Source organism: Archocentrus centrarchus, chromosome 16 (genome assembly GCF_007364275.1).
Source record: "Archocentrus centrarchus isolate MPI-CPG fArcCen1 chromosome 16, fArcCen1, whole genome shotgun sequence".
NCBI classification, from domain to species: domain Eukaryota; kingdom Metazoa; phylum Chordata; class Actinopteri; order Cichliformes; family Cichlidae; genus Archocentrus; species Archocentrus centrarchus.
Genome location: NC_044361.1, coordinates 12,182,109 through 12,202,086, shown reverse-complemented (window position 1 = coordinate 12,202,086; position 19,978 = coordinate 12,182,109). Strand labels below are relative to the sequence as shown.

At 41.8% G+C, this 19,978-nt stretch overlaps 1 protein-coding gene across 4 annotated transcripts in view; it reads right to left on the bottom strand.

The window, feature by feature from the left end:
* The window catches only part of LOC115794142 (plectin-like), a 105,577-nt gene that overhangs the window by 9,589 nt on the left and 76,010 nt on the right, over positions 1 to 19,978 (bottom strand). For 3 of the 4 annotated variants that reach the window (XM_030749460.1, XM_030749458.1, XM_030749459.1), the window contains exons 4-31: positions 19,774 to 19,851; positions 19,575 to 19,667; positions 18,001 to 18,167; positions 15,276 to 15,391; positions 15,037 to 15,140; positions 14,262 to 14,381; positions 13,376 to 13,471; positions 13,140 to 13,267; positions 11,933 to 12,026; positions 11,625 to 11,779; positions 11,178 to 11,499; positions 10,979 to 11,056; positions 10,701 to 10,862; positions 10,457 to 10,561; positions 10,257 to 10,352; positions 10,029 to 10,154; positions 9,763 to 9,915; positions 9,492 to 9,646; positions 9,218 to 9,344; positions 8,717 to 8,900; positions 8,005 to 8,162; positions 7,192 to 7,370; positions 6,961 to 7,099; positions 6,444 to 6,800; positions 6,255 to 6,338; positions 6,040 to 6,144; positions 5,780 to 5,878; positions 704 to 4,057 (exon numbers count right to left, since the gene is read on the bottom strand). In XM_030749460.1, coding sequence (XP_030605320.1) covers positions 704 to 4,057; positions 5,780 to 5,878; positions 6,040 to 6,144; positions 6,255 to 6,338; positions 6,444 to 6,800; positions 6,961 to 7,099; positions 7,192 to 7,370; positions 8,005 to 8,162; positions 8,717 to 8,900; positions 9,218 to 9,344; positions 9,492 to 9,646; positions 9,763 to 9,915; positions 10,029 to 10,154; positions 10,257 to 10,352; positions 10,457 to 10,561; positions 10,701 to 10,862; positions 10,979 to 11,056; positions 11,178 to 11,499; positions 11,625 to 11,779; positions 11,933 to 12,026; positions 13,140 to 13,267; positions 13,376 to 13,471; positions 14,262 to 14,381; positions 15,037 to 15,140; positions 15,276 to 15,391; positions 18,001 to 18,167; positions 19,575 to 19,667; positions 19,774 to 19,851 — 7,134 coding nt within the window. The remainder of the gene's footprint in view (positions 1 to 703; positions 4,058 to 5,779; positions 5,879 to 6,039; positions 6,145 to 6,254; positions 6,339 to 6,443; positions 6,801 to 6,960; positions 7,100 to 7,191; positions 7,371 to 8,004; positions 8,163 to 8,716; positions 8,901 to 9,217; positions 9,345 to 9,491; positions 9,647 to 9,762; positions 9,916 to 10,028; positions 10,155 to 10,256; positions 10,353 to 10,456; positions 10,562 to 10,700; positions 10,863 to 10,978; positions 11,057 to 11,177; positions 11,500 to 11,624; positions 11,780 to 11,932; positions 12,027 to 13,139; positions 13,268 to 13,375; positions 13,472 to 14,261; positions 14,382 to 15,036; positions 15,141 to 15,275; positions 15,392 to 18,000; positions 18,168 to 19,574; positions 19,668 to 19,773; positions 19,852 to 19,978) is intronic. The other variant, XM_030749461.1, reaches the window with a different exon arrangement.

Sequence of the window (19,978 nt, the reverse complement as noted above, 5' to 3'; positions counted from 1 at the left end):
CAGTCATGGTTATAGACCTCAAGGAATTTGTATTTTAAGTTTAATTAATTACTGAATGATTTTTTTTCCAAATTTTCTACAGAGATTGCAATATTATTATTATTTTTAGGTTTTTTTCTTGGCCACAATAATCACTGAAGAAATCACTGGTATTATGACCACCCTATAAGGCCTTATATCTATTATGGTGGAGACCATAGCACAAATACTTTATGGATGTTTGCATCTCTCAACACAGCATTCACAATGAATACTACCCTATGACAAATGGACGAAGGTGCCTTTTTTCCTAATCGCAAATGAGCCAAAGTATAATCTAAGATTTGAAAATTAATTATTATTTCTCTAGAGTTCGGGCAAATCTTTTCTGTGTCACCGAGTTGCAAAAATTGCTGAACACTTCATCTGATTTTGAAACTGATTTCTAATAATGTGGTTTTCATTTTGTTATGAGCTGAGCTATATGTGAGTTTGGAAACTGAAAGGAAAATGAAGCATTCCATGATATGAGTGGACATTCAGGATGTATTCTGCATGAGCACAGTGCACTGTAAAAAAAAATTAAATCATACTCAGTGAAAAATATGGTTTCATGATTAGTGTAATCAGAGAAAGGAATCGAGGAAAATTGAAAGTGAGTTAGCTTTTTGATAGAGTTAACAATGACATAAGCTTCTCTGTTATGCCATTTTTGACACAATACCTCTTTAGACTTATTTTGAAGTTCTTCAGCCTCCTTTTTCAGTCTAGCCTTCTCGTTCTCTAGGTCTGCGATAGCTTTGCGTAAATCATCAGCCTCTTTGCTGGTATTTAGTCTCTCAACTTCCAGTCTTTCCACTACAGTTATTTTTTCTTTGGTAGCAATTTCAGTCTCATGAAGACGGGCAGCCACTGTATCAGCTTGTTTCTTGAATTTTTTAGCCTCTTCTTCAGCTTTGGCCTGAGCTTCGCTGAGCTGAGAAACCTGAAGTCTGAGTTTTTCAGCTTCAGCTATGATCTCCAATTGCCGTTTCCTCTCTGCTTCCAGTGACTTATGATATTCCTCTGTTTCCTCCTCCAGGCGCTGCTGCATCAGTTGTTTATCCTCCAGCAGCTTTTGTGCCTGCTCCTGAGCCAAGTCTTTCTGCTTCTGAAGCATGTCTGCCTCAATTCTGAGCCTGGATGCTTCTTGAATTGCTTGCATTTTCTCTTTGAGCATTTTCTCTGCAAGTACTCGTTGCTGATTAAGGTCGTCTTCTGCAATCTGTCTCAAGCGTGCAGCCTCTTGGGCTTCTACACTAAGTCTAGCAGCGTCCTCTGCAAGCTTTTTCATATTCTCAGCCTCTTCAGCAAGGAACTTTTGTGTGTTATCTTTGTCTTTCTTAATTAGACGCTGATTTTCCTCCTCAATTCTATTTTTCAGTTTGAGCAGTTCCTCCATCTGAATCTTGACTTTGAACAGCTCCTCCTCCACCTGGGCCCTTTGTTTGACAGCATCATCAACCTCATCTTTCAGACGCTGCAGCTCTTCATCCAGGACAGATTTTTGTTTATCAGTTTCATCGAGCTTAAGCTTAACCTTTGTGAGCTCTTGCTCCACTTGGAACTTCTGTTTTAGTGTTTGCTCAGCCAGTTTTTTATGCTTTGCCATTTCAGCATCAGCTTGCTGCTTCTGCTTGAGTGCTGCAGCCTCAGCTTGGGCTCGTTTGGCAGCTTCAAATTCAGCCTCCTTCCTTAGTCGCTCGGCGTCTTCCTGAGCTTTGGCTTGGTTTGCAGCTTCTTCCTCTGCAGCCGCTTTTTGTCTCTCTGCCTCCTCTGCTTGGTGACGAAGAAGAGCTGCCTCTCTTTCTGCCTTCTCCTTAGCCTCCTCTGCCTCTTTGGCAAGCTTCTTGGCTTTCTCATACTCTTCCTTAAGTTTCTTCTGCATGATGCTGTCTTCCTTCTGCTGGGCAAGGACACTTTGAACTTGCCCCTCTGCTGCACTGCATTTCTGGGCTGCTTGTTGGGCTGCGACAATCTGTTTTTCTGCTTCTTTGTCAGCGTCATCTTTCTGCTTTCTGGCTTCTTCTGCTTTTTTCTTCAGACGTTCAAGCTCTTCTAGGGCTGCCTTACGCTGTCTGGCTGCCTCTTCCTCTGCGGCAGCGATCTTCTTAACCTTTTCCTCTGCTTCCCTCCTTTTATTCTCCTCCTCAAGGGCAAGTCTCCTCATTTTCTCTGCTTCTTGTTCTGCTCTGATCTTGCTTTGTTGAGTTTCATCTGCAATGTTTTTCAATTTGTTCAGTTCCAGCTCCAGATCAAGTTTTCCAGATGAAGCCTTTTCAAAGTTGAGTTTAAGAATTCGTATTTCTTCTTCAACAATTCGCCTCTGTTTGAGCGTGTCATCCACTATGGCTTTTTGTCTTTCCATTTCTGCCTCAGAGGATTTTTTGAGTTGCACAATCTTTTCCTCAATGTCTTGCTTGTGCTGGTTGGCCTGGTCTTCAAGAGCTTTCCTCTGGTAAACCTCATCCTCCGCTTGCCTCCGAAGTCTCTCGTTTTCAGCCTCCTTCTCTTTCAGGGCAATTTCAGCCTCTGTTTTTAAGCGAGTGGCCTCACTGATTGCAGCCAGCTTCTCTTTGAGAATTCTCTCAGCCTCTGCTCTCTGACGAGCTGCCTCTTCCTCAGCAATCTGCCTCTGATGCTTGGCCTCCTCTGCAATGCCTCTAAGCCTGCTTGCCTCCTCAGCAAGGTCCCTCATCTTGGCGGCTTCTGCCTCAAGAAGTTGTTTGCTCTTCTCTGTATTGGACATAGATTCCTTTTCTGCCTTAGTCTTCAGCTGAACGAGTACATCCATTTCACTTCTAACTTTGGCCAGTTCATCTTCTAGCTGTTTCCTTTGTTGCTGAGCTGCAGCAACTTCATTCTTCAGGCGGTAAAGTTCGTCTTCAAGGAGGGATCTCTGCTGTTCTGCATTGTCAAAGTCTGCCCTAAGTCGAATGAGCTCCTGCTCGGCAGTGAGTTTCTGCTGAGCTGTGCTCTCAGCTACCTTCCTCTGCCTCTCAAGTTCTTCTTCAGCCATTTCTTTCTGCTTCAGGGCTGACTCCTCGGCTTTGGCTCTCTTTTTAGTTTCACGCTCTGCCTCATCCCTTTGTTTTTCAGCATCTTCTTGGGCAAGGGTCTTTTTGTGAGCTTCTTCTTCGGCCTGGAGTCTCAGACGAAGGGCCTCGTTAGCTTTCTGCCTCCATTTCTCAAGCTCTTTTTCTGCCTCTTCTCTGGCATTTTCTGCATCTTCCTGTTGTTTCTTGAGGCGTGCCGCTTCCTGTTGCAGCTGAAGGACAGCGCCATGTTCCTGCTTGAGTGATTCTTCCAACTTTGAGGTCTTTTCTGCGAAAGACAAGTGTTTGCTCTGGAGTTCAGCAGCAGCACTTTTCTGTGCAGCCGCATGAGCAACCTTGATTTGTTTTTCCTTTTCAATCTCTGCTTGCTTTACTTGTCTTTCAGCCTCCTCGGCCTGCATCCTGAGTTTTTCAAGGTCCTCCAAAGCTTTTTGTTTTTGTTTAGCAGCTTCCTTCTCTGCCTCAGATTTGCGCTTGAGTTCCTCCTCAGCCAGGCGCTTCTTCTGGGTCTCTTCACTTACTTGTTTACGGAGCTTCTCAGCCTCATCTTGGGCAGCCTTTCTGAGTTTTTCCGCTTCAGCTGCTCTATCGCGAAGTTGTTTGAGCTCAGATTCTGCAGTAGACTTTTGTCTTTCCGTTGTCTCAAGTTGGATTCTGATGAGGCGGATTTCCTCCTCGATCTTAGACCGGCTTTGAAGCGCTTCATCTACCTGGTGACTTTTGTCCTTGATTTGCTGCTCCGAGAGATTTTTGAGCTCCTGCAGTTCCAGCTGGATGTTGGACTTTTGCTTCTCTGCATCTACAGCAGCAATTTCTCTCTTGCTTACTTCTTCCTGCATTTTGAGCTTCAGCTCTCGAGCCTCTTTCTCAGCTTTGGCAATAGCCTTTGCGTGAGCTTCAGCTAACTGCTTCTGTTTGTCTAACTCTGCCTGCATCTCGGCCATTTTTTTCCGCTCTTCCGCTTTGAGTTTCTCTGCAGCTTTCTGCATTAGTGGAAGCAAATGTAAAGAAAGGATTATAATCAAGCATGACAGGTTAAAGATAATACATTACATTAACCAGCTCAAAGCAGTGTGTATTAAAATTGTAATCACAGCCAAAAACACACACTGCAATAAGCAACTTAATGTACTATATTACCCAGGCAATGTTAATGTTAAAATTAGCTTAGTTAAAGGTCATTCAGTAGTTGCAAATTAGATGCACATTCATCAAAGTGATGTTAAATTCACGATGCAATTAAAATGATTCAGATGGAAATGGATCTATTAATGCATGGAAACAAAATATCACTTCACAACACAGCAAGAAAAACATGGCATGCAACTGTAGCTGAAAAAGTAACTATGTCAAACTGTATTATTCTATTATATTGTTATATAAGTAGTGCTATAAAATAGTACAATCTACAGTAATGTGTATTTCCTCACACTTAACTACAGAATCACTACTGAAACTTCAATGCAGATGTCATTTATGGTGGGCTTCTGTGTCACATGTTTTCTGCATTTGAAATTTTCTGTGAGAAAAATGAAGTAATGTTTGCTGAAATTGTTTCATGTTAGAATATTCACACCATTCTTTCACTGTCTCATCCCATGCACTGGGGGTTCTTTAAATCACTATTTGTGACAAAATGGAGAAAGGAAAGGCAAAGTCAATGAAAACAGGCTCAAGCTAACCCAGTGTACTGTACGTTAGAAAGCCCGCTTATGGTTGTAATAAGTTTAGGAAAAGCTGTAAATTTACGGATTGAACTGTTAGTAAGGATATTAGAGACTTTGGGACAGTGTGAATGGCTGCAGCATTTATATGAAGAATGGAGTGAAAATAACTATGCAACGGAAAGTCAAAATGGAGTTTGACAGAGATGTTAGGATGATGGAGGGAATGCAGTAGGGAGGTACCTGAAACACTGAATAATTTACCTCTTTAATGCACAGGTTAAGCATTCATCATGGCAAAGCACTGGCAAGCAGTTAAGAGAGGCAAAGAAACAAACAAAACATCTGGGTTAGAAAATAATGTAACACTTTAAAGTTGTGTTACTTTAGAAAAAGAAAGAGTGCTGAAGACCATGATAACCAGGCTGCACCTTAGAGTCACAAATTTGGGTTTAACCCGAGGAGATAACATGATCAGTGGGTCGAGGAAGAAAAGGAAGCTTGAAAAGAGTGAAAGAAAGAACCCCTTATTCTAAATCTATAAATGACACGGCACACAGAATGGATGGAAATGGAGAACCTAATGCATTCTAGGTTCACTCCTCTACTTTGATACTGCAGTCACGTGAGTGGAAGCAAACTCAAACCTTATGCATTGTTTATGTTTGCAGGGATTACCTTTAATACATTTAAATCTTCTTTAAATCCCTACTAAAGCAATTACCCTTACTGAATGCATGTAATATATGCTCCAAGAAATCAGTGTTTCCACTAGATAGAAGGTCAGCTACAGCAGGCCAGTGCTTCATTGCATAACCAGTGTAAAGGAACTATTTGTCACCTGTACATTAAATACAGTGTATATATGTGCTTGGGTATGTGCGCATAAGACACACAAAGAAAAGTGCGTGCTTGCGTGCATGCGTGTAGTTCGGTGACCGGCGGGTTCTCTTCTATGTTGGTTAGCTGTCTGTTTGATTGGTTTGTTAGGTTAATGTTAGAATTTAGTTTGTTAGGGATCCTCAGCCAGGTGTCACGCACCTCCTCATCCTCCAAGCGGCGCTGTGTGTCGGTGATGAACTTGATGTACTGACTAGTCAGAGTCATCAGCTCGCTGTACCGGGTCCTCAGTGTTACATACTGATGAAGGAGAAAGAAAAAAAAATAGCTAACATTTAGAAATGTCCCAGCTTCAGGAATATTTTTTTTTCTTTGGGACAGTGGTTAATGGTTATCCTTTAATTCAAAAATATTCACTTTTTTATAGAGATGATTTCCAGTACTGGTTTTCATAAACTCACCTCCTGAATAATGTTGTCAGAAGCTGAATCCAGTTTGGTTTTCTTCAGGGGAGAGACAAGAGGTTCCACCTGAGCTTTGTAGGCAACCAGCTGGAGTTCATAGTCCTATTGGCATAAAAAAAAGAAAAAAAGATTACAGATTGTTTCTGTAAATGTTCAAAACTGCAGTATTCACCAAAATAAAACATAAAAAAAAAGTGTTATTTCAGACTCACCTTGATGGTATCAATGTATGCTTTTGCATATTTTTGACATTCATCGACTTTGTCTTTGTTCTGTTCAATCTCCTCCAGCAATTTCTGTTTTGAAATAAAAAAAAAAATGGTCCAAATAAAAGTTAAGCGCTGTAGTTTCCCATGAAAACAAATACAATGATGCCATTAATATCAAAGTGTTGAATTTACCTTCTCCTGGGCAAGTTGCTCCTTTAGTGTTTTGCTGTCAGTGATTGGCACAGCCTGGATCTTCTCCTGCCTTTGCTTAGCGTCAGCAATCCAGCTGATTAGCCAATCATAGCTCTCGCGATAGTAACCAAGCTGTCGGCCGAGCTGCTCCAGCTCTCTCTGGCGAAGGTCAATCTGGGTGAACACAGCCTTCCAACGGTCCTGGAGACCGGACAGCTGCGGGCGGAAGTGGTCGAGCTCTACGTCACGCTCGCTGTGCACGCGAGCCATTTTGTCACTTGCGGTAGAGGCCTTCTTCATCTCTTCTTCCAGGGAATCGAACACTGGCTGTTCGCCTTCAGCTTCAGTGCGCATTTTCTGCAAGTTTCATACAAAAAACACCAGTAAACAGTGAGCAAATCCACCAAAATAAGGCTAACCTACTGTTAAAGTATGACTTCTGTTTCTTTAACTTACATAGAAGCATTTGGGAATAATTCCTTGTAACGTGTAAAATATCAGTAAAAACGCTGTTTACCTTAAGCTTTGCTCTGTAAGCCTCTACTTCCTTGATATCACTTGGCACAGTGTGAACTTCACGCAGACAGTCCTCATACTGCTTGAGAACTCCCTCAGCACCTTGTGTGTTGCGAATGACCATTTCCACAGTCTTTAACCTGAGATGAAGAACATTTAATTCATTAAGGAAATTAAAGTGCATTAGCAAATGATGCATCTTCTCTTTTGCAATTAGTTGTTGGGGACTTACTTCTCAAGATAAACAGAGGAGAGCATGTGGGCATGATCCATCTTCTGTACAGTGAGGTCAAGCTCTGAGCGCAGCACAGGCGCTGAGGCAGAGGACTGAGGGGAGGCCAAGACTTCTTGTGTCTTTACAGACACCTTATCAAGGTCCTTCTTAAGGCTGTCAAGCTCTCCCTGGTCTTTCTATACAACAGAGAAGACAAGTGTGAAGAACAAAAAAATCCAAACAAATCCAAGCCAGCCTACTATGCAGAGCAGAAAGAAAAAGAACATTTGAAATTTAAATGAACTGAAGCTGGAGTTCTCTTTGATCTGAATTAGCCAAAGGCACCGATCAAGTTTTAAGTCTTGGGGGTACCAGTGGCACAAGGGAGAAGTTTCCCTTCTAGGTTTTCTGCTATCGTTAACGACTTTATGGCTTGTTTTAATGAAACCAACTAAAAAACAAAGTTTTTTTGTTTTTTTTTGTTTTGTTTTTTTGCTGAAGGTGAACTTCACCTACTAGCAGAACTGTACAGCTGTTGGATGTGTACCAGCTCTCATTGAATTGCATATAAGCCTTTAAGAGCTTAAAGCAATTTCAATTCTCTGCTGTGTTTCCACACTTCAAACCTACAAGGATTGCAGTTCATTCATGCATCCCTCCCCTCCACCCTGCTGCATGGCTTCTGGTTCAGTTAGCTACTTTTGTTTCTCATCATACCTCAGTTTTTTTTTTTTAATTTGTTATTTTTTACCCACAGCATAGCTCATTTTTCTTTGATTTGATGCCTAATTGCATTTCTGCAGAGAACACATTTAAATTTTAGTTGGGTACCTTCTGCTCCGTGGTCTTCTGAATGCACTCTTTGAGGGGCTCTTTTTCCACAGGTTTGCGAATGCGAGCCACAGTCCGAGCCTCACAGTCCTCTATACGCAGACGCAGGTCCTTCAGCTCAGAGATGTAATTTTTACACAGAGTCTCGTTCTGCTGACCTGTGTGACGATATTTTTGTTAGTTTAGAACAGCAGGAATAGACAAAAAAAAGTATTGGGCATATTATAGCATGACACATGCTAAGATGTCATGTTTATGAACAATTAATGCTGCCCAGTGTTACATTTTAATGTTTTCTATCAACTGTGTCACACCTTCCATGCAGTTCTTCATTTATATAATGTCTAAAACACACGCAGCTCTAGCTGCATCTATAGCATACACTACATATGCATTTTCTACAGGAGTACCTAAAATCAGAGCACATGTTCCACTTGGTGCAGAGGTGCCACAAAAAAATGCTTCTCGGGACCCAAAGCGACATGCAGTCACACATGACTAAACACAACCATGTGTTTACGACATTCCATCAAAGGCTCAAAGGCGTGTACACCTATTAGTTTGGTGAGCTATAGCTTTGGCTTGCTTTAAGTCACTCACCTTTGAGTCTAATAACCATTAATCCTGAAAAGTGAATTGACAGTTACATACTGTAACCGTGGTAAAACTGAGACTCATTAAACCAGTTTGTTGTTTGGAGAACAGATCTCACCTTTCTCCATGGAGCGAAGCAGATTGTCGAAATGCTGGGTGGACTTGGTGTATTCGCTCTCGATCTGCATGCGGTCATCAGGGCCGAAGAGCTGCGAGTCCTGGCTGTCACGCATGAAGTCCTGGTAGTGAAGCTCCAGATTCCTCATGATCAGCCGGTACTCTTCTGGCTTCATGGTCTTTAACTGCACACAGTAGAGTTAAAGAGAAGAAATTAGGAGATGGGACTTGTTTAGTAAGTTCTACATTATTGTTAAAGCACAAACAAGGCCCCTTTTGTTGTTTATTCTAAGCTAAGCTTGGTACACACATTCCAGTGACAACTAATTACCTTGTGGTAATGAAATTTATATTTCCAAAAATGCAGTTAAACACAATAAAGTCCCCTAGTTTGCCAGCTCTACACATTTCAGGGGCGAGATCCTTGTTTTTTATTCATATATATATTTTTTTTAAATTTTATGTGAGCGTGTGTGTGGTGGTGTGGGTTATAAGTACTAACCGTTGTGATGTTCCAGGAGCGTATCTGTGTGTAGTCTCTCATCAGGTACTGCCATGACAGCAGACTCTTCATATCTATATGGAGCATCTGCCACATGGACACCATCTGCTGATGACCTGCATCCAAACTGCAGCAGAAAAAAAATGCAAATTATGGGAGAATTAGGAAACAAACGCTGACATGATCAAGCATCAGGTTTCTGAGATTTGATTTATTAAAGGCAAGATGCAGAACTCTATCGCTGTCACACAGGGGACTGATTTTGTATTCTCACCTGGACACACTGTCCACAGCCTCCTTGTTGACTGGAGGTACAATGAAGCAGACAGAAGGCACCATCGCCTCGTGTCCAGAACGGTTCAGGACCTTCCACTTGAAGGGCTGAGAGTTGTTGAGGAGCGCACACTCGTCTCCTTTATGGACAGTGATCTGAAAAAAGAACATATTAGGACATAGGACATTAAAAAAGGCATACTCGGGATCTGTCACAATTATGATCACACTGGTGAATGATTATGAATCTCTACAAGCGAGATTAATCTAACCTCCTGCTGCTTGAAGTCACAGACAGCCTGAATGGGCAGTTTGCCTTTGATGGAGGTGGTGGGGTTTCGTGGTTTCAGCTGGATGATGGACCTGGATCTCTTGTTCAGGCCGGTCACCAGAGTCTTGAATTCATTCAGCTGTTCTTTCTCCTCCTGTTGAAAAGAAATGTGAACGATATTACAATAAAAGAAGAAAAACCCCTTGATACTTTTTTTTTTTTTTTAATGCTGTATGTGTGGTACAATGTGTGTGAACATGTACGCACCACAGCATCCTGCAGCAGATCCTCCAGGCGTGTGGCTGTTGTAGAGCGATCACAGCTGTATTTCTTTTTCATGTTCTCTTGCATTTTCTTCATCTGGTCTTGAGCCTCTTTGACGTCAGCAAAGAACTACAGAGGAGATCACACGAGGCACAGAATATTTCTGAATCTATGAATACGAGGGGATGATTATCACTGAGATTTATATTCATTAATGTCCGTGTTCCATACCTGGTAGTAGGCTGTGTTTTCTTTGAGATGAGCCTCTATACAGCAGCACAGCTGGAGGATCCAGCTCCACTGAGTCTGCAGGGCAGCTGTGAAGGCCTGGTAGAGATCAAGAAGACATGATGACAGTGCAATAGCTTGAGAACATTAAGTCTGTATTCTGAATGCAGACAGCTTACTGTTGGATTTACTGCTGTAATTACCTCAACTGTCTTCTTGCCAGGATGTCCGTTCCTGACAAGTTGGTCTCCCATGGCCTGGATGTCATTGACCTTCTTCTCCCTCAGCTCCAGCTCTCGCATGAGACCCTGAAGAATTGAAAGGATGGAGTTAATGATCTGCTTATTTACTGAACATCTGTCAGTGAATCTACATGGCTAAATTAGAGGAGATTTTTTTCTTTTTTGTATGTCAAAGTTTTGGCCTGGTTCTACTTCTTAAACGCACCGAGTAATTGTCTTTCTTAGCTGTCATGTTAGTGTTCCTGTCACTCCAGTCAAAGTTGACTTCTTCCTCTTCTTTGTCATTTAACCACATCAGTTCTTTAGTGGCAGCACTGACGAAGGCATGTAGTGAATCCAAATTCCTTAGGCGGGACTTGGAAGAGTTCTGAGGGAAAAAAAAGTAAATATTTACAGCTGATTAAGAATTGTGTATCCAAATATCCATAACCTTTTTGTGTAGAATACATAAAATCTGAGATATGATTATTTATGAGTAATTACCAGTAGTTTGCCATACTGAAGGTCCAGTTTTCCCAGGTATTCTCTGTATGTGCCCTTGCTGACAGGAGATAATTGGCTCTGTTGTATATGAAAAATGCAAAACACTATTAAGCAACAGGGAACCATTTATCTACTTAAATTACTTTAATTTCTATTAAAAGTGTGTGTGGACTTTTCAATGGTCAGATGGAATCACTACCTCATCAGCCTTGGCCCGTTCAATTTTGGACTTGAAGTCCTCCACGGTCTGATGCAAACCTCTGTGGCTGCCCAGCTGGGACTCCACAGAGGGCAGATCAGATCCCCACTCTGCATTATCAATGCGACACTGGTTCTCCTCCACCCAGGCCAAGAGGTCTTGGACGTAACGCAGGGTCACGTCATCCAACTCAGGCCGTGCCTTGACGGTGGTCTGCTGGACGGTCTGGGTCATCGGGATCTGGGCAGTAGTTACAGCAGACTTCAGACGAAGGTTGTAATCGGTGCGCAAGTTCACCAGGCGCTCATGGAGGCGGTAAACTCTGTCAATTAAAAAAAGAAATAAATCACACACACACATACAAAAAGGTGTTATCTGACAATGCCCTTGCATTTCAGCATCCTACTTTGATAGTTCAGTTGAATTCAGCATCCGCATAGCACCCACCTGCGGTAAATCTGTTCAGCCTGAGGGTGGCGCCCATCCTTGAGTACCTGCACATCATTGAAGAGCAGGCGAATCATGTTGTCTGCCTTGTCCAGCTCCCTCTCCACTTCTGCTGTGTGCTGAGCCGGTTTCCCTGCGTTCAGCAGACGAATGTCCTGGAGGAAAAACGATACTAAAGTGTTAATCTTAGCCTTATGTTTCAAGTTAGTCACACACATCAGGATGAACACATTTCTGTGACTTTTCTTTACTTTTGTACACTAAATCACTCAGTAGTTTCTGGATTTCCTGTCAGTTTGAGGACTCACCGTCTGCAGCAGGGTCTCCAGGCGGGCGAGCTGATCGTCACACATTCCTGAGTCCTTCTGGACTTTACCATAAATCCTCTGTAGCCTCTCAAGTCTGGACAAGATCAATACAATCAAATTAAATCAAGGGAACAAAGAGAAACTGTCCTCCCCTGCTATTTGATAACTAAACACCTATCACGCAACACAAGCCAAAGCTCACAACAAAGCCTTTGCAACACTTACGGGACCCTGAGTCGCAGTAAATATTCCAGTTTGTGAGGGTCGGTCACAAAAGCCATATCGCATTTCTTCTCAACAGATTTTAATTCAAGCTATGAAAAAGTTGGCTCTTCTTGGTTCTCACACACCCTTTACTCTGCCATATACGTGCTCAGAGGAGGACAAAGAAGTCCGGTCTGTCCATTCAGTCATTCCACATCCCAGAAAACGACATAAACAAGGCTGCGAGACTGCAACATGACGGGTCTGTCTTGTGACATGAAACCATCCCATTTTGTCCCAGGCATGACACAACATGGCTCTAAGTACATAAAAATGCACAATTTTCTTATACCTAATTATGTCTTTATGTGTGTCCAGTTATGGGCAGCACAACTCTTATCTCATTATAGACCAACCCACAAAACCAGAAAAATGCTCTTTGTTTTGGATACCTTCAAGCATTAGAGGGAAAATGTGCTAAATAATTTGGGTAAATATAAACCTGAGAGGGTAAAATAAGTGTAGTTATTTATTTAATTATTCACATTTTAATAGATAATGACATGTAAAAGACAATATTATTGTCATTGCCATTCCCTCGTGAGCATAACTGCTTAATTCAATAAAGCTAAAGCCAGGCTCGCCATTTCTCAGCTGTCATGAAAAGCCTTTGATAAAATTAGATACATCTTGTTTGTGTCTTTGTGTATTAAATAGATTCTGTTTATTAGTCTATGATCTTATTTCTGTTCCAGTTGAAAATATCATGATGTTAGCTCAGGCTATGAGAGCGGTCAGGTCCTCTACCAGGATTTAAGCATAGCTTAGCCTAGTACTCCCAAAGCAGAGGTACCATAAAAAGCTAAAATCATTCATGTTTTTGTTTCCATTCTTCACGTAAGTATTGTATTTATAACTTGGTATATTTGTGCATTCTCCTTTGCAAGGCTGACAACTATCATCAAACTTGATCACAATAATCGTATATTTTATAAATTCCAACCTCTCAAACTCTATTCTGAGCAGCCGTTCTCTCTCAAGGATGGCCACGTGGAGTCGACCCCATTCTTTCTCCACATCGATGGGATGGTAGCCTGGAGGGACCTTGACCTGACCAGCTTGCACAGCACTCTGTATGTGGAAGCAGAAAGTACTTAGTTGCTATGCGTTGGTATGACATTACTGAAAGAAGAGAATAAAATGCAGCATATTAGATTAAATGATACAAAGAGAGCTTGCCTCAAAGGACTGGTAGATGTGTTTGGAGCGGCTCTTGTCACCCTCTTTCACTGGCAGCTCTGTCTCTTTGAACTTCAAGAACTGGCGCCAGAGAAGCTAAGGAGAAAAACAAAAAAGCACAAAGGAATTTTTTTATTGCTAAATTTGATTTTCCTTTATTCATTCAAATGTCTGCAAGTTCCTAATGTTTTGTTTTTTGTTTTTTTTTTTTTCCAAAATCTGACTTCTCTGTGTGAAATCCCAGGATTCTGAAAAATTCTCAGTACTATGAATATATTACAGTAACACATCCTTTTTGACCAGCACACACTGGGGTGATACATCCTCTGAAAACAATATTCACCCATCACCACGACCAGCGTAAATGGATTTGGCCCCATAAAGAGACACTTAATTTTACTGCTCCAAAGTGCCAAAATAATTTGGTTAAATGTTTTTTAAAAAAAAATAAAGATATTCTACTAATGATTTACCTTCAAAGAAATGTAGAAAAATACTAAAGTCACGCTATGCTTTTGTAAAGGGAGTACTGACAGGGAGTGGTGAGCCTCCTGAGGATTAACTCAAGTATTATCTGCCTTGTGGCTATCTTTTCTCAGCTCCAGCACTGCCCCACCTTCAGTACAGCAATGCTTGTGAATATACTGTAGTTGACTATCTGCCCACAGCCGGATATTATGTAAGCATGTTCTTTGATCCAATAATGGCTAGCTGCAAAAATAATCTAATTTCTAACACAGGCCCTGTGTTTTAATTGTTTTTTTTTAAGAACGTGATGAGAACTTTTTTGTGTGTATTTCAATATTGCTCAACTGCAAACAAGCTTCTAACAAAAATCCCTGGCCTGGAGACATAATAACTGCTCATCATTAGCATCTCAGCTCACCTCTATCTCCTCGTAGCTGGCAGGAAACTTCCTCTCTTCGAAGATGGTGACATGGTGGCGGATCCACTGGAGCAGAATAGTCACCAGCTCGTAGTACTCCTGCCAGCGCAGCTCCAGCTCCTGCAGCCAGTGCAGCAAAAAAAAAAGATAGCTGGGAGTTTAACAACAAGAAACAGGAGGGCTCTTCTTCTCCTGCATCTCCATTTTAGTTCACTTACACACCACCCTAAACTCAATTAGGCAGCAACAATCCAGGTCTTATACGAGTAGACAAAGAAGCGGAGACGAGAGGTTGTTAAAGTGGGGGCTGGTGAAGGGGGAAGGTGGGAGAAGTGAGACAATGGTGGAGACAGACATGTTTTTTTTTTCAGATTACATGTACATGTGCTCATACCCACGCCTGAAAGGAGATTAATATGAATAAAAAAAAAAAAAAAGCTCTCAGGTGTGTTCATTAGTCACATTCAGATAGCTCAACTTTAAAATTAGGACTTTGAATCTTGTAAAGGATTTTGTACGTTTGTGGAACCAACATGTTTTTCCATAAACAGACAATAAATACTCAGATCCTCTCTGTCTCGGTAGCTGTAAGCACCACAGGTTATTCATTTTCTGTGACACTTACTTTCACAAGACTTCAATTTGTCTTTGACCCATTCACAGGATAGGAAAAAACAAAAGCTAATTTTAGGCACAGTCACAAGCTCCTTCAGTTCTGATTAAATCTGATCAAGTACTCCATCAGATCAAATTAGTTTCTCCACGTTCTGCTTACACTGGTTCTCATGCCATCGTGTGCGTCAGTGCGGGGCATGGCATCATACAAGGATGACACGTAAGTGATGATGGATTTCTCATCTGGGTGCGGGACGTCAACATCTGAAAGGATACGGTAAATTTATGTTACGTGTCATTGCCGCCAGCAGTCGATAAGGAGGAGGAATATTTCAGCTGTTATCAGTCTCAAGAACAGATTTTCTGTGTCTGTTTAAACCGATTTTTGACCACTTTTACCTTCAGGGTCCAGTAGGCGTGTCACACCCAAATCTCTCTCAGCCACATTGAAGGCTTGTTCTAGGTTCTCCAGGTTGGTCTGTCGATACACTTTGCCCATGTCGACGAGTCGGGGACTATGGAACAGAAAAACGCAACTGATTACCCACAGGGCCAGTCAAATGTTCAGAAATACCATGAGACGTTTGATTCTAGTGATACACTTTGTTACTGCCTTTAGTGTCATTAAATAACTTAAGGCCTCCCAATAGCACCAGATGTGATCATTGCCACTCCTCAGTGGGTAAGTAGGATATTGTCTTCAAACAATTCAAAGCTGCATTTGAAAGGGACAGCTTGCCACACATATAAATAACACCACAAATGTCACTCATAGGAAAATGATAGTAACATATATGTCACTCATGAACTGCAGAATTAATGCAGTCTCTGCAGGCATGTTTGCTTAAACGCTATGCCCCCCCCAATGCAGTTTATTAGCAGCAGGACCTTTTATACCTTCTGCCAGTGGGTGAATGCTGTAGACGAGCCCACCCGTTCACTTGCTGACAGAGCTGCATGAGCACCTGCCTTTTTCTCCTCTGGGTGTTTGACGCTTGCTGGCAGATGTCAGAGCATCTATAGGTGGAATGTAATTTACAGGGCAGCTCACATAGTCAAAGCTGACACAAGTTAGGCTGGCAACGAGCCGCAGCTTGACTCCCAGAAGAGGCAAAAGTTCAAATCTCCAGAGTGCAGAGCCTTATCTATCATGCATGCATACATCACCATTACAAAGCTTTCAATCATAATAGGAGTTTTAAAAATATTTCCAAATCCATAAATACAAGCAAGTAAATACAGTATGTACAGATTCATACATATCTCTCATGGTTAGAGTGGTATGGCCTCCGTTGTGTCTGTGCACAGGAGAAGACTCCACGTGACGGATTTCTCGAACGCAGTATTGTTTCGTTGGTCTGGGTGGGCTGCTCATGCTCTGATCTTCTTTTACACAAAAGCTTTGGGACCTCCATCCATGACCCAATTCTTCGCTGCTTGAGGGGGCCCCTGAGCTATGAGAACCCCGCCCTGAGTCCCAGGAAGATCCCTCCGATGGGATATCCTCACACAACATGACCACCCTGTTGTCCACATGGCTGAAATTGCCTGACGAGCTACCGATGAAGCCCAGGCTTCCCTTCTTCTTTTTTGACTTCTTTCTTACACTGAGCATTTTAATACCTATACGCAGGTCCGAAAGCTGTACTGATTGTAGCTGACCGGGGCATTCATTTGAGCAAATCTTTAAGGCTTAAAATTGCGTGTAAATCCATTCTGCCATTGTCTCAGATGTCCATCATCTTCCAAGGATCTGCTTAATCCTTCTACAGGGATTCCGGCTCCTTGACCAAGTTTTTCAGCATGAAACGTAAATTCAGCCGTGGCTTTGCAAATCCACGTTGGAAAACACCACACATGTACACGAAACCGGAACAATCTTGAGTGTGCCAGATTCTACGCTCGATTACTCTGACTTATGCCTCAGCACCAAGTAACATTGCACTTTTCATGTAGCAGACACAGAGTGCTACAGTTACGCCCACACACCACTCCCCTGACCTTCATGAAAGGCAGCAATAAGCCGGCCTCAGCAGCCTCCTACAAAAGAAAAAAAAAAACAGTGCAGGTACAAGCTGAAGTTTAAGAAAACCTGCCCCTGCAAGCATCTATTTTCTTTCAAATAATAATGGCTCTAAAGAAATGCACCTTTCTCTTAAGCAATGCAGCTTTTCTCCCGTTTGCACTCTGGACTTTGTATGAATACCGCTGTCATAGAACCAACAAAATAGTTCACTTCATTCACAGATTTCCTGAGAAATGCATGCGCATTCATTTCCCAGGATAACACACAAAGCACCACTAATTCTACTATGAAGACCCACAACAGCTTTGCGGGATGTAGCATATTTAGGGTTCAACAAAAAAAAGTTTCTGATTTAGCTTTTCAAAGCTAGGTTCCCAACAATTTAACAAGCAAACTGCTTTTAATATGGGAATTATCATCTTAATACACAACCAAAGTAGGTACAGAATTACTCAGAGCCAACACCCACCAGTGGTATTCTAAGCCTAAAGGCTTTGAATCTTCATGGAGACACATGAAGACACATTTTATTGAAGCAACATGAGCATGTGTGGTGTCAGGTGTAGTACCTAGAAAAGTATCTATGAGAGGCATTTTAACAGATCATGGCAACAATAGTGCAACTGTAAACTTGAGTGCATACGTAGCAAATCAACTTGCAGATATGTGCAGTATATTGAGGCTCAGTATTGAAGGAGCTATATGATGTGGCTTATTGTCAGTCAGTTAAAATAAATCAGCCATAATACCCTTAAACAGCCACATCATGCTTAGCGTGTCTCAAAAACAAAAGAGAAGATCTCTCTTGTGAATACTGAGGGTAGAATTTAATTACAAAGGAGGCTTAAACTGGAACTATAAAGTGTAATTTGACATCTGAAAGCATTCCAAGGTCTCACTCCTGCACTAGTACGCTCCATATTGAATAAAACTTACGGATGGTGTGTCAAGACAAGCTAAGTCATGGGAAAGACCTCGATGAGCGCCTATCAGTACAGGGAAATGCTGCAGGCTTCTTATTCTGTACTATATAACATCATCATATTTGTTGGCATTGACTTTGGGATTATTTTCCAACAAGAAACTGAGCACACTCACTAGTGCTTGTGTATGACAGCATTGAAGAGTTTGCCGTCCCTCCAGCTGGTGGTGAAGTTGTCACAGCGGATGCCCTGGTAGCCCTCTGTCATCCTCTGGGACCAGAGCAGCAGCTTCTCCTTGGCTGTCATGTCTTCTGACTGGCCGTTGACCTGAATATCTGAGATCTGAGACAATTTTATACCAAATGAATGTTAACGCTCATGGAAGACAGAGAGGATTTGTGGATAATGCAAGGAATGTGGAAGAAATCCATCATTAGTGGAAACCCAAAAGATGCAGTTTAAAGTGGACCTATTATGCTTTTATTTTGATTTTGAGAGGCAGCCAATCAGAAGAAAGCTGGCTTAAAAGAAACTTTAGTAAAATCCAAGAAAAAAACAAAACACAGAACTGAAAATAATCACAATAGGTCCAGTTTAAACAGAATGACTCAACACCACAGTGTGAACACCTCAGTCATTTCACCTTAAGTCAATTCTGGACTTAGTATCTCTCACAGTTGGGCACCAAATGTGTTTCATGGGATTTAGTTGAGTTTTGCCTGGTGTAGTGTTGGAAAACACCGCTGTGGCATCCAGATAAAGTTTCATTTGGGGGTTTTGGTGGTAGGAAAGATGAGTCATAGCAGTGACTCAGGGCAGATGGAGTGTAAATGAGCATGCTGCACTCAGATGCTTCTCTTCTCATAGCTCTGTTCTGTAATAATACTTTGAATAATCAATTCAGTTAAAAAGTGTAAAGCCCAAATGCATCATTGCTTTATTACTAAAACTCATCCTAAGACTGACAGTTACATCTGCAATTAAAATGATCCTCCAAATACTTTTTTCTTCCAAGCGTACACAATCTTCTTTCCTTTGTGATTAAGTTCATTTAGGATAATCAGATCAGATTTGTGTGAAGAAGTCTGGAGTCTTTATGACTCATCAGCAACCACAGCCCAGCTGTCTGTTTTTCCTCTATTGTATAAAAGTATAATGACTGTGGGAACACAGTGTGTATCTAGAGGGCCCAGTATTATCATTACCAGAATGGCATAATCAAACCATACCACTTTCACCTTTTATTCCCCCCCTCTGCTTAGCTTCAGCTTTCTGCAATCAAAACCTCAACCACTTATATGGGTGAGGGTGCGGCCATGACTATTAGGCTCTTGCCCAGGGATTTCTGCCTGGCAGCTTTTGGCATACACAGGAAAGGCAGGAAAAAGGCCTGGAGAGTATGTGATTGGGAGTGTAGGATGCCATCAAAGCTGTACACTCCAACCTGACACACCCTCCCCTTGGGAGTCAGCGGGAGAGTGACTCACACTAACACACCCTGATGAAACAGTTCATATTTGCTGCAGAACACTAAATACTTGAGTGTTTCATAATAGAATACTTCTAGGAATATGATTAGAATTAGAAGGATTGATTAAAAAATGTCCTTTTGAGAGATGTTTTGAAGAGCAGAGTCCACTCTGATTGGCTCCAAGGAGATGGGAAGCCGCAGCCGAGAGGTTCAAATCCCAGAGACAGAGGGCAGACACCAATAATATAATGAAACACAACACTGACTGAAAAGGACACCTGGAAGTGGAGGATGATGGTCCATATTAACCCGAGGGTCAACTTGGGGTTCCCATCAGCTATGTCATCATTTCTGATGTTAACCAGCTTGACCTGAGAAAGCAAAACATTCATATTACTCACATGATTACAGCAGATATAAGTCATCTTCTAATGATTCATATTTGTGGTCGGGTTTTTATCATTATATGTAGCATACCTGCCGGTGTCTGAGGAAGTCCAGTGCTATCTGTACATTCTGAAGTTTGTGGAATCTCATGCGGCCTTTCTCTCTAGGCTGCAGAGGATGAAGAAGAGATTAAGATGTATTTAGTTATATTACAGACACTCAGTACTCCGTGGTACTACCTTTAGACAGGAGGGAGGATAGCAACCAATAAAAATAAAGGAATGAATGATGTAAA